Source organism: Anguilla rostrata, chromosome 18, assembly GCF_018555375.3.
Source record: "Anguilla rostrata isolate EN2019 chromosome 18, ASM1855537v3, whole genome shotgun sequence".
In the NCBI taxonomy this organism is placed as follows: domain Eukaryota; kingdom Metazoa; phylum Chordata; class Actinopteri; order Anguilliformes; family Anguillidae; genus Anguilla; species Anguilla rostrata.
The window spans coordinates 25,945,362-25,958,063 of NC_057950.1; the positions used below are offsets into that span (position 1 = coordinate 25,945,362).

Consider the following 12,702-nt stretch of genomic DNA (forward strand, 5'->3'; position numbering starts at 1 on the left):
AACAAAACCCAATATAGGAGCAGCTAATTTATATAAGATCCATTTATACTTTTGAATGATCGCTGAAAAATATTCAGATTGATTGTAACCTTGCTCATTGGCACAATGCCAGTGCCCCATCTGGCTAATAAGATTAAAGAGGGCTGAGCCTTTGCAGACAGGCCATGGGTTTGAAGCAGGAGGGCACAGTGCTCAGGCTATAATTTTTTTTTTTTACAGTGCTGCCATCTAATGGAATATTTGAACATTGCAGTGTTTGGACAGAAACAACTGCAAGGGATTTGCATTATACTGGGTACATACCAGCTACAATCAAAGGAAGTACAGGGAACTCGTATGGTGAGAAAACCAGTTTAAAAAATAATAATTAGCATCGTCAGATTGTCACCTTACCTCTACTGTTTTTTAATTTCCATTAAACATGACTTTAATGCAAAGGCTTTTCAATTGTTGCTAACTACACTGTAGTCAATTTATTTACAAGAATGCATTGCTAACAAATAAATACAGTGAGATACAGCAGTAGCTCAATTCTTACTGTGTGCATGATGTTAAAATCTAGGCGTTTTGTAAATGAATTCATTTAGAAATGACTCATCTGCAGATAGGCCTGCGTGTGACTCCTTACACTGATCTTTAAAAGAAGCGGCCATTTTGATTTCCTGTCTCATAGTCCCCTGTGGTAGAACAGCTGTTTGTCTGTTGTGGCTGTCTGGAGCTCATTTTCCAGGTCGTCTCTTTGAATCTGCAGAAGAAAAAGACAGAAAAATCAGGAACTTCTTCCTCCACAAGAGGAGTTGCACAGCTGGGGTCCAGGGACCACTGGGGATCTTTAAAGAAGACCTCAGAAAAATAAAAGTACTTTCCCTTTTCATAACATTTAGTCTAATTCAATAGCTCATAAAAATTACAACTCGTGGATTTTCTTATAAAATAAACGTTGTGTGGTCTGCACATCCTTGGAGATATTAAGATGACTGTAATTCACTGCATATTTATAATGTACAAAATGTCTGCATGCCTTAGATAATACATCACAAGCTTTCATGTGGTGCAGGGTATAAAGGCCACTGCACTGCAGCCTCTTGCTGGTGTGGGATGGATTTATTAAATACTATGTCTTGAGGTGGGGGTCCTCACTCACACAATGGTCATTTAAGGGGGCCTACAAGTGAATGTTTGGGACTGGGACCTACCAGCCAATGTCATGTGACTGCAGCAACTGTCTAGAGTACACAGCTGGCACAGCCTACCATACATGCGACACAGCTCTCACTCAGTAGTACACAAAAACAGCTCCATCCACAGCGACGCTACTTGTAACACAGCATGAAAACCAAAAGCTTACCGTACACAGCTGTGGAAAGAGACTGAAGGACAGGGGAACCATCAAACCCAGGACCAGGGCAGCGCTGATGTGCCGAACTGGTGCCACCAACAGGGAGTGCCTCTGCCCAAAGCTTGTCCTGCAACAGAAAGACGTGTTTGATTTTTGTCATTTGCCATGTGATATTCAAGAAAGAACTGTGTGTACACTACAGTACTTTAGCCTTTCATGTGGTGTACTGTCTAAGTATCTCATATGTGACAGACAGACAGACACAAACAGGCAGGCAGACACACAGGCACACAGATTGGCAGACAGATAGGCAGACAGACAGACAGGCAGGCAGGCAGGCAGGCAGGCAGGCAGACAGACAGACAGACAGACAGACACAACAGACACAAAAGAGCAGCAGCAGCACAGGGACGGAGACAGCAAACAGGACACAGCAGACAGACAGACAGACAGACCACAGACAGACAGAGGGCCATCACCTCCTCTTAAGAGCCAAAACCAACAGCAGAGCAGAACCCCCAAGGACCAGAGCGGGGACAGTGGTGCCCATCATAGCCGCTCTGGACAGGGCAGTCTCATTCACAGCCTGTCAAAGACAAAACAGCACTTTCAATCCACAGATGCATTGTGGGTATTCTGCAGTTGTAAACTCCACACTTAAGCCAATAACCAGGGGTCGGGAAAGCTCTGACTACCCTTTCACGCCACATCCCAAAAATGGTGACTTTTCATATCATGCTATGAATGAATGGTGAAACAGACAGTACAGAACAAACGCCTTGTTATTAGCAGAGTTACAGTCTTTTTAACAAATAAAAGTGAATTCCACACTCATATATAAATTCTAGACCTGATAAATGATTAATTATTTCCTCAGAAACACAGGTTAATAATGCAGAATGTGAAGAAAAACCCCTTGGCAACCTTTAAAAACAGAACACAAAGTACTGAATTATGCCTGTGAATCCGTTTAACTTGAGTTTCTATCCAAAGTGGAAAAAGGACTGCAGCCTTTCTTCTCACCTTGGAGCCAGCCTTCTGTGAGATTCCAACACTGTTCCCGCTGGAGTCAAACACCCGGACGCCATTTTCGATCTCTTCAGCTCTCACCACCAGCACATTGAAGGCAGCAAGCAGGGCTGGAATACAGGGGACGGTGGTGACTGGGGTCCTGTTCAAAGCCCAGCACTGAGGAGCACATCACTTCCTTCACGGACGGGGGGCACTCATATATTTGGGCATGCATGTATGTGGGCGCTCGTGTGTGTGGACATGTGTGTGTGTGGGGACGTGTGTATGTGGGGACGGGTGTATGTGGGCACTCGTGTGTGTGGGGACGTGTGTATGTGGGGACGGGTGTATGTGGGCACTCGTGTGTGTGGGGACGTGTGTATGTGGGGACGGGTGTATGCGGGCACTCGTATGTGTGGGGACGTGTGTATGTGAACACTCGCATATGCGGGCACTCGTATGTGTGGACATGTGTGTATGTGGGTATGCGTGTATGTGGGGACGCGTGTATGTGAGCACTTGTGTATGTGGGGACGAGTGTATGTGGGGACACGTGTATTTGGGGACAACTTGCGCTCCTCCTCACAGGGATTACAGCTCTGTCAGAGCAGAGAGCAGGACTGTACTGTGCATTCATTTACTGAAAGCAAGCATGTAAGACAAGTAGGTAACACACCAATTTTCCATCCCTCCCACAAACCTGAGGTGATGGCAGATAAAGTTTGAACCTGTCAAAAATGAAATGACACTATTTGGCACATGCCCCTTCCCCACATACTGGAACCATACATAGAGTAAATACCGCCACTGTCTTCTGTGTTAAATAGCCTAGGTGTTGAATTTAATTTGCTGCTAACCACCCCCCCTTTTTTTGGAGCACTGATACGGACAAAATTTTCATACCCCAAAATGAGACAGGGTCACCCCCACACAGCAAAACCTCAAACAGCCACTCAACTGTTAAAGGCTCCTGCCACCCTGATGCTGACAGTACCAATTAGTAAGGGTGTGTGTGTGTGTGTGTGTGTGCACACGTGCATGGAGATGTATGGGCATGTGTGTGTGTGTGTCTGTGTGTGTATGTTGTATTTAAACTCCCTTTTGGGCTCTCGTTTCCAGAGTAGTTACCTGTGAGTTTATCCCATAATACTAAATAACATGTGGTGCAGGTGACACCTACCAGCCAATGGAACAGGCAACATCGATCTGCAAAACACCTGGACAGATGTGCTTCTCAGTCCATAGCGCGTCATTACAAACTGCGGAATCGTCTAGAAGCAAAAACGACAAAAATCAATGGCTATGCTTACGCCTGATGTTAAGGCTATGTAATCTCACTTCTCAACAGAAGTGTTGAGATTTTACACACAGACAGCACTCACCCCAGCACATGTTGCATATGTGACTGACCCCACAATCAGAAGAGCCTGCTTCAGCGTCGTCTTGTTGTCCTAACCGCAGTGAGAGAAGGGATCGAGAAAGCCCTAGTTAAGCTCCACCTTCACCGTCCACAACGAACATACGAGCAACGGTGTGCCAGGCCTTTACCCTTACATACGAAACAGCCAAGTAAATTAACCAAAGGTTGAGTTTACAGATGTGCATTGTAACCTGATTTAAATAAGACGTATCGGACGGTAACTAAGCAAACTGAATCGAGGTCTTCATCTACAATCGATAACATTCAGAGAATGCTACCAGTTTAACACGGTATTTCTATCTCTATTAACATTCATGTGTATATATATATATATATATATATACACATCTCAAGTTTACTTGCAATAAATTAAAAAGCAGCCTCTTCGGACAAAACATTGCTAGACTGAAGAGGGTTTGTACATTACCTTGGTGGCAGTGGCATTTCTGTTGCTGAAGTTAAACCCAGCACTGTAACTCTGCAACAGAAACTAAACAGAGAAGCATTGCTAAGCCATCCTCAGAGGAAACACAGAAATGTTACGTGCAGTTAAATCAACCGAAATCACACAAAACACCAACCTGCCAAAGGAAAGCAGGCCTGACCCCTTTGTGTGGTAATAAGCTGGCGATGACCTGAAAATAATCAAGTAGGAAATCAAATCATAAATATGCTGGCAAGAACAAGACAGCAATGACAATGAGGAGTACTGGTGAATGTTATCATTTTCAAAGCTCTATTTCAATTTATTTTTAAACTGTTTTACTTTTAACACTGTTATAAAAACAATCAAAAAATACTTCAAAAATGTTACGTGCGTTCGAAATGAATGAAAGTGTAAAAGACATTTTTCTACAATTGATGTTTTCCTCTCATATTGACAGTATTGTTTAAAGTTTGCATCAATGTCAACTGATGTTCACTTTTCACTTTAAAGCCAGTCTTGTTTATTGTGTCTTGTGATGGTTTTATCTCTCGTGACAAGTACAACCTACAGAAAAAAACTGAGCTTCAGAGAAAAATGTCTCTGTATGAAAGTACAGTGCTTCTGAATATCAAAAACACACAGCCATGCTAATGGTTTTTCTGCTCTGTTTTTTTTACTCACCAAGGGGGCAGCAACAGGAAGGAATGCTGAGATTACACCAAAAAGAGAGAGAGAAAAGGGGATAGACAGTGTGTATACTGAACATCTGAGAGAGCCCTTCTTGCAAACCCCACCAAAACAATGGTTTGAATGGTTATATTTATCACAGTTTATTGCTTAAGATTTCCACTACCTTTAAATGATAAGCTTGGATATTTCACATAGCATTATTCACATAGCATGCATGTTAACATTATTAAACTGCTTCTTTAACTTATTCGAGGTCTCAATGCTAAGAAAGGTTTGCTGGGTGAGGCAGACTATAATAATTTGAAGTTATACTATACAGAAAGAAGCTAAGAAAACAGATAAGCCTATTTCACTCTGCTTAACATTTTTATTAAATCTTTATTAAAATCCTGAAAGCAATATATTTTCAAATCTTGTACTGTCCATTACAGGAGGCTTTGGTACTGGTCACTTGGAGACCGTGTTTCTTGCGCAAGTAACATCACATTTGCATGTTAACTGATCAGCGGAGTGACCGTTTATTGGGCTGCCAGTCAGTAAGCCTGAAGTGATGATATACATGTGGAACGCACTGCGTCAGACCTCCAGCTGGCTCTCTTGCTTAGAAATGATATACTATATTCTATATCAAAATGAAAAGGTATTACTTTCCTGTTCATAAATTTGAAATAGTACACATATTTAGCTTGTGCCTGAATGAACACACAGGGTGCAAGATAATTAAATTCACTGCAATGCATTGATACTTTGTTATAGCAGTTATATCAAATATACTACTACACTTCGCTATTGTTGTATCTGGAAACATTGACCATTTGTGTCCTTAAATTAAAAATGTGTGTGTGCCTTGATGTGTGAGTGAATGCTTCAGAGCTGTAGCCAGACAACTTGCTTTCAGTTAAAAATACATTGACCAATGGAAACTGACATATCTGAAAATTTAAGATAGTTCTTCTATGTTTGTTTTCTCTTTACTCAATTGTACAAGATGTCACTTTAAATTTGTCTTGAAAATGCCTTCTAAGCACGCAAACAATTTTCTCCACACAAAACTACATCTAAGCTGAAGGTTTTTATGCCCAAGCATTTAAATGTTTATTTTTCCTTACCTGGAGGGCGGAATATAGTTGGATGTATGGTACCAGTGTCGGAGTGGACAGATGACTAAAAAAATTAAAATTGAAATAGTGTGTAAATGATCTCTTCCAAATCAAACTTTGCTGTACCGAGTAATGAATGATAGTTATCTAATAGAATACGGTCATTTAAACAACAACTATGACATTCAAGAAATTTTTTAATTCAAAATCATTTTTAAAAAGGTGTAGGCTATATTTAGTTAAACATGATTTACTGAACCCCTAATATTTTTAAGTGAACTTTCACACCTAGTTCTTTTGAATGCTCGCTTGAAATACAAGTGTGGTTCTGTTCAAAGTGAAATATGAGTGGCAGCAATGTTATTACACAGGGGAGTGCGTGACAATCAATTAACTGACAAGAAGCATTGTGAAAACTAAATTTAAAAAAACTAGCTAAAAATAAATTCAGGAAAAAGTAATACATAATCGTTTAACAAGCTGTGAAAGTGGCCCAAATCACATGGGTTAATGTAGGGCTGGATTAGTGGGCCCCAGGGCAGAACACTTATGACCTTTTTGACCTTTCTGTGTTAAATGAAATTAATGCAAACTAATGGGCATGTTAAACTGTTTCCTATGTTCATATGGAGCCCCCAGACAGCCTTTGGCCCCTGGGCTCTTGCCCTCTTTGCACAGTTGGTAACCCCTGTCATGGGTTAATGAACCAATCAGATACACAACCTACCAGGCTCAGCTTCCACGCATCGTCTACCTGAAAAAAATATTTTTTTAAATTTTAATTGTAAATCCACAAATCACAAATGAAATATACATACACCAATGATACATGTCAAATATAGATGCAGACTTGCCTCTCTCTTATTCTTCGGATCTGCGCTTCCAAGCAGAGAACGTGCTTTCTTAATTTCACCCTGCTCAAGAGAGAACATATGGCCCATTCATTAAATCTGAGATTCATAATCAAAGAAAATCCCAAATTGGGCTTCTTTTCTGTGCGTTTCTGTATCCCTTTCCAGAACAGCAGATGCAAACGCACACCACGAGATCATTCCTGGTCACATAGCTATACTCACATCAGAGGAAAGCAGGGAGACTGGATCAAGAATATTAATCCACAGGCGGAGTCTGCGCAGGAAAGACTGGGGAAAAGGAAATTATAAACAGTCACAAGGACGCCGAAAGAAGAATTTATGTTTTCGTACAGAAAACATTAACTGTTCTACCTAAACAATCACTCGCATAATTAAGATAACGTTGACAACTAAAGCTATCATTAATTCGAGTCGCGATTTACGGAACTGAATCATTGCGTAGTCTACTTCGCGAATCCTGGATCTTGCAACTTTAGTACCATGTTCATTCAATGTGCTAACGTTCGCTAATTCACTGAGGACTGAGGACAGAGACCCTTAATATAGCTTAAGCTAGCTATACTTCAGTTAGCTTTCTGACTGTTATAACTTAAATGTGTGACTTCATACCTGCCCTTCGCTTTTCCAGAATTGCAAGTTAATATCCATTTAGTCTGCACGTTGGCGTGGGAAACAATTTATCCAACGTTAGAGCAAAGGCTTGCATTCAAGGTGATAACTCCAGGGTTGCCAACATAAACGTGCATCACGCCATGGAGAAAATCATAGTTCAGGGGAGTGTCACAGGCTGCTGAAGGTTTTGACCCTAGAAAAAATATATCCAATCAGAAGCCTACGAAAGTCACAGATCTGGACCTGTACTGCACCCGCGAAAACTCTTTACTGACTTGTCAATCTCGTTCGCCTGGTCTACATTAGGGGATTCGCATACAATGCAGATCTATGAATCTGCGCAGGAAGTTGAATCCAAGTCTTAGAAGTGCAAACTATTGTTACGCATTCTGCAATTCGTGATGGTTCTGATAATACAATTTAGAACACACACATTTGGGGAAGGATGCGTGCATATCTTTGTGCAAAACTACGCATGTTGTTGGGTCACTGTGGTGTGAACCGGTGGGAACTGTGATTGTGATTGGAGGTTACTTCTGCACCCGTGACGTATGGCGCTGGTGTTCACGTCTGCTCTGACCACGTGAAAACAGCACTGTTCACAAATCCAAGATGGCAGCCACCTTAGGAAGACTTCTCAGAACTTCGGCAAGTTTATTTGTTATCATGCATATTATTTCAGCCGTTATTTTACTGGTGTTGTTAATTATACTGATGGCAGATATTTTTTCCACAGTCTATACTTTGGATATTGAGAATGTTGTCAAGACAGCAAGTGTTCGTGTTTAACCTTCGCAACCTGTATCTACGCAACTTAGATAACGTTAGCTGGCTAGCTCACAAGCGAACACAACTGTTTATGAAATCTATCCAGCTAATAGCTATCTTGAGATAATCTAATTAGATCTTATCTCATTCGCAATACATTGAGTTTGTTGTCATTCGTTGTGTGAGCGATGAAGTGGCGTATGCGCAAACGTTACAGGAGTTGGTGATCAGTCTACATATTCCAATAGCGCAGTTACTTAATTGGGTTGCCAGGGTGAGTTCAAAATCCCCATCCAAAGTTACATAGTCTGGGGTGACTAAGCGAATAAAATGCCAGTCGTAATTGGCCGTTAACAAAAAAAAAAGAGTAAAGACATTGGGCCTCAATTCACGAAATATGTCTTATTTAAATCTCTTCTTCTGGTCCTAGGCCTCTGCCATTTCTGCAGCTGGCCTTAGGGTTGGTACTCCTGCTGCAGTGTCCACCAGCCGGTCGTCTAGAATTCTGCGCTGCCCTGCTGCCCAAAAAGTGTGCTTCAGCACAAGTATGTTAGCGCTTCTGCTGAGCTCTGTGTTTCTGGCCATTTATTTAGCAAGCTAGTAACCAGCCATTCCTTCATTAGGCTGAAGGGAGGACGAAGGATACGGAATCATCAGCACCCATGTTTTATTGTGGTGATAAAGCTGGCATAATGGAACTGCATTATGCTTATTGGCTGCTGTGATGGTAGATCCTGTCGTCAGTGTGTGTGGGGCATTTTTGTCCTGGATGTGCCAGGTGCGTTCCCGTCCAGGGAGTGTAATTGTGTCTTTGTGTGTGTGTGTGTGCGTGTGTGCGCGTGTGCGTGTGTGTGTGTGTGTGTGTGTGTGTGTGTGTGCGCGTGCTGTGTGTGTGTGTGTGCGTGTGTGTGTGTGTGTGTCTCTGCAGGCAGTGCACGATGGGCCCCTGTGGTCACTCAGCATGCACCCCATTTCAAAGGCACCGCCGTTCACCACGGCGAGTTCAAGGAAATCAGTCTCGACGACTTCAAGGGCAAATACCTGGTGCTTTTCTTCTACCCTCTGGATTTGTGAGTGTTGATCATACTTTGCTTGCAGTTTATTAAATTTGCAGGCATGTGCAGAGGTGCATGCATTGAAACTGTGATTGATAGATTTTTTAAAAAAGTAGATTAATCAGTTACATACTCTTTATTGCGCTTATTTATTGGACCATTTAGTTGTAGACAGGTTTTTATAAATCTGCAGTTAAGGGTCAGTTGAGAACTTCCCACTGAACTGGGTGTGGTCAAACGGTCCCGCTGCTTTCGTGAGTTGCTTACTTTATCAGCCCTGTACACTTGTGCTTTTGTCGCCGGCAATAAACTGCTTAAAATTCACATCATGCCAGCAGTTTATTGAATTAATTTGTGACTGGTTGCAGTTTATTGCGCAGCAAGAATTGGATGCATTTTCTTTCTCAAACAGAGTTGCTAATGCACTGAGCAGCTTACGAGGACTTGTAGGATCAGTGGGAAACCCTTGGGTGTTGAACAGGCTCGGTCGCTTGCTCTTGCTATTGAATGTTATGTTCTTGATGTTATTACAGTATATTGCTTTTTTGCTATGTAGGTCACTGGATTTCTTTCTGTGATAGTGTGCGGAGAGCCAAGGAGCCTTGATCACTGAGTGACAGACGGCCATTTCATTGCTCTGAATACGTGCATTCCAAGAAACTGTGCAAGATGCATGTGAAATTGAACTTAATGCCACCTAATAATAACTGGCTGTCCTTCACTCAAAGCAATGTTACCTAGGTAACCCAATGGTGCTTTCACTGGAGTTGAACTGTTCACTATTTCTCTGTTTTCTGGTGTGTGTTGGAGTTGAACTGCTGACTCAATTTCTCTGTATTGTGCTGTAGTGCGATGGAGTTGAACTGTTGACTCTGTATCTCTGTATTTCTCTGAAGCGTGAAAGCGGACTGATGACTTTTTCTCCTCCCCCAGCACCTTCGTCTGCCCGACTGAGATCATCTCGTTCAGCGACAAAGCCAGCGAATTCCACGACGTGAACTGCGAGGTGGTGGGCGTGTCCGTGGACTCTCACTTCACGCACCTGGCCTGGATCAACACCCCCCGGAAGGTGGGCCCGATCGCGCGGCTGCCACGGCAACGTGCGCACTGGTGGAGTTTCTTGGGTCACCACGTTGCTAACCTGCCGTTACTGTGGGCTTTACGTTAGGACTGTTGAGGCCTCAAAGACATTTCACTGCTGTAATTCTGCCAGATACTCGCAAAACACATTTTAAATCAATCTTCATTTATATTGTTTTTATGATTCATCAATTGTTTTTGTTAAATCACTGTACATTGCCTGTATTAGTGTGCCAGTGTTGGCATTGAGATGGATATACAGTGGATTAGCAGCTAGCTGGGTTATTGTCAGTATTACCGTTTCGTTGGATTGCTGGTCAGAAGCATTAGCAGTGGGAGAACTTGCAGTTGGTAGGGATCAGCGGAAGCAGAGCTGGAAGTTGTTCACCTCCTTGTCTCTGGGTGATTATTCATTTTCCAGAACGGGGGGCTGGGCCACATCAACATCCCCCTGCTGGCTGACCTCAACAAGCAGGTGTCCAGGGACTACGGAGTTCTCCTGGAGGGCCCGGGTATTGCACTGAGGTAACAAGCCTTATGTACTTGCTATTTGGGGGTTCAGGCCTGGTATTTTACCTTGTGTACTTGCTATTTGGGGTCTGGGCCTGGTATTTTACCTTATGTACTTGCTGTTTGGGGGTTTAGGTCTGGTGTTCGCTCTGTTTCTTGCCTTGCTACTCGGTAAAGCGTCTTTGCGACAGTTCTCTGTAAAAAGCGCTATACAAATAAAATTGAATTGAAATAATGAGCCAAATCCAGACGGTAAAACTCGAAAGTGGGAGAAGGCCCCGCCCACCTCGTCACTGAAATCCGGGCCCCGCCCACCTTGTGACGGCCCAGCTGAACAGGCGCGCTCTCCCCCTCCCCAGGGGCCTGTTCATCATCGATCCCAGCGGCGTGGTCAAGCACATGAGCGTTAACGACCTGCCCGTGGGCCGCTGCGTGGAGGAGACGCTGCGCCTGGTCAAGGCCTTCCAGTTCGTGGAGACCCACGGGGAGGTGTGCCCCGCCAGCTGGACCCCCGACTCCCCGACGGTAAGCCAATCGCACGGTCTCTTGCTGTAACCAGTGGACTCCACATGCCTGAAGGGTTACAGTCATCAGCCAATCAAATTTCAGTTAAGAATTGTCACTGAGCGCATGAAAGAGACGTTCTGACAGGATGGAAATGGCACCTGTATAAGGAATACATGGACAATCCCCAAGATAGTAAGAGTAAAATTACAGTTGAATCATGAATAATTTAATGATACAGATTGTGATCTGACAAATCCTATACGGAAAAGAACCGTGACTGACACTGAAGGACTTTCAGTAGTTTGTTGAGACAAATCTGTGGAAATAACAAGTAATTCAGACACGTGTTGGAAGAGACCTTTAGACCGCTTCCCAGAAGTGAAATCAATGAAATGAGGGATTCTGGGATAGAGGAGTATAGAAATCATTCGTTAAAATTTTTTTTTTTTAAAAAGCAATAACAGATGAATGTATACCCTCTAATAATTATTTTAATTGATAACCATCTATAATCTTGAGACTTTAACAGAAATGTCCTGCATTTTATATTAACCCACAAGCAGTGGGGCTTTCACAAAAACAAGAGGATGCTGAGGATTTACAGGTGGAAAAATAATGGATCCAACTGTTGAAGCATCACCCAGAAAATACCTTTGTGCCAGGCTGGCTTTGATGTCACCCGTTAACTATGAGCCGAGCTAATTCTGCTGAGGTATACGCTCCTCGTTTTGTTTACATGTGAGATGTTTACACGTGTTTCTCCCCCCGCCTTGCAGATTAAGCCAACGCCTGAGGGGTCAAAGGAGTATTTTGAGAAGGTGAACTAGAGCTGCGGGTTTTCATCTCTGAGCCACGAGATGGCACAGCCGCTGGGTTACAGACGCACCGTTAAATCCGCCATTCTGCTGTTAGACGAGAGCACGTTCAACGGAAATGTAATGCCATTCTTTTCTGTCCAAGCACTTAATTGTATTTGAATTTAATAAATTAGATGTGAAATAAAAGTGTGTGAATCTCTTGTGTTGATGAATAGATGGGCTGGTCATTTTTTTCCCCCGACTGTATCTTGCTGAAACAGATTTTCAGTGCCGGTGTTGAATCCTGACTGAGTCAGCGCAGCCAGCAGCTCCTCAGGGCGGCGTGTGATTGGCTGCCCCGTCCTCTGGGGAAGGCGGGGTTCTGTCAGCCGTGTCCTCCCTCTGCAGGTGGCCCACAGCGACTCCAACATGGCCGCTTCTCCAAGGCAACACAGCCTGCGCGGCTCAGCTGGTGGGCCGCAGGGCGATAAGCGGCTGGGAGCACACGCTT

General features: G+C 43.2%; 2 protein-coding genes across 2 annotated transcripts; one reads left to right on the top strand and one right to left on the bottom strand.

The window, feature by feature from the left end:
• Nucleotides 1–335: 335 nt before the first annotated feature.
• sfxn4 (sideroflexin 4) lies at nt 336–7,852 on the bottom strand. Its single transcript, XM_064318091.1, has 14 exons — nt 7,472–7,852; nt 7,064–7,129; nt 6,838–6,901; nt 6,715–6,737; nt 5,997–6,051; nt 4,879–4,904; nt 4,352–4,405; nt 4,198–4,260; nt 3,733–3,801; nt 3,531–3,621; nt 2,363–2,478; nt 1,839–1,925; nt 1,349–1,450; nt 336–745 (listed from the first exon to the last, which is right to left on the bottom strand). Exons 1-14 carry the CDS (start codon nt 7,508–7,510, stop codon nt 668–670), a joined length of 933 nt encoding a protein of 310 aa, XP_064174161.1. The 5' UTR covers nt 7,511–7,852; the 3' UTR covers nt 336–667.
• A 115-nt stretch (nt 7,853–7,967) lies between these two features.
• Nucleotides 7,968–12,398, top strand: prdx3 (peroxiredoxin 3). Its single transcript, XM_064318090.1, has 7 exons — nt 7,968–8,122; nt 8,673–8,787; nt 9,171–9,312; nt 10,231–10,366; nt 10,799–10,902; nt 11,247–11,412; nt 12,171–12,398. Exons 1-7 carry the CDS (start codon nt 8,087–8,089, stop codon nt 12,219–12,221), a joined length of 750 nt encoding a protein of 249 aa, XP_064174160.1. The 5' UTR covers nt 7,968–8,086; the 3' UTR covers nt 12,222–12,398.
• The last annotated feature ends 304 nt before the right edge of the window (nt 12,399–12,702 follow it).

Bases quoted from the DNA above. Each gene is read 5' to 3' on its own strand.
- sfxn4 (XM_064318091.1), bottom strand. From the start codon at position 7,510: ATGGATATTAACTTGCAATTCTGGAAAAGCGAAGGGCAG. The intron at 4,905-5,996 runs GTAAGGAAAAAT...GTGTAATCTCAG, and splicing joins AACTATATTCCGCCCTCCAG to CATTCCTTCCTGTTGCTGCC. The intron at 2,479-3,530 runs GTAGGTGTCACC...CCTGTATTCCAG, and splicing joins GTTGCCTGTTCCATTGGCTG to CCCTGCTTGCTGCCTTCAAT.
- prdx3 (XM_064318090.1), top strand. From the start codon at position 8,087: ATGGCAGCCACCTTAGGAAGACTTCTCAGAACTTCG. The intron at 8,123-8,672 runs GCAAGTTTATTT...TTCTGGTCCTAG, and splicing joins GAAGACTTCTCAGAACTTCG to GCCTCTGCCATTTCTGCAGC. The intron at 8,788-9,170 runs GTATGTTAGCGC...GTGTCTCTGCAG, and splicing joins AAAAGTGTGCTTCAGCACAA to GCAGTGCACGATGGGCCCCT.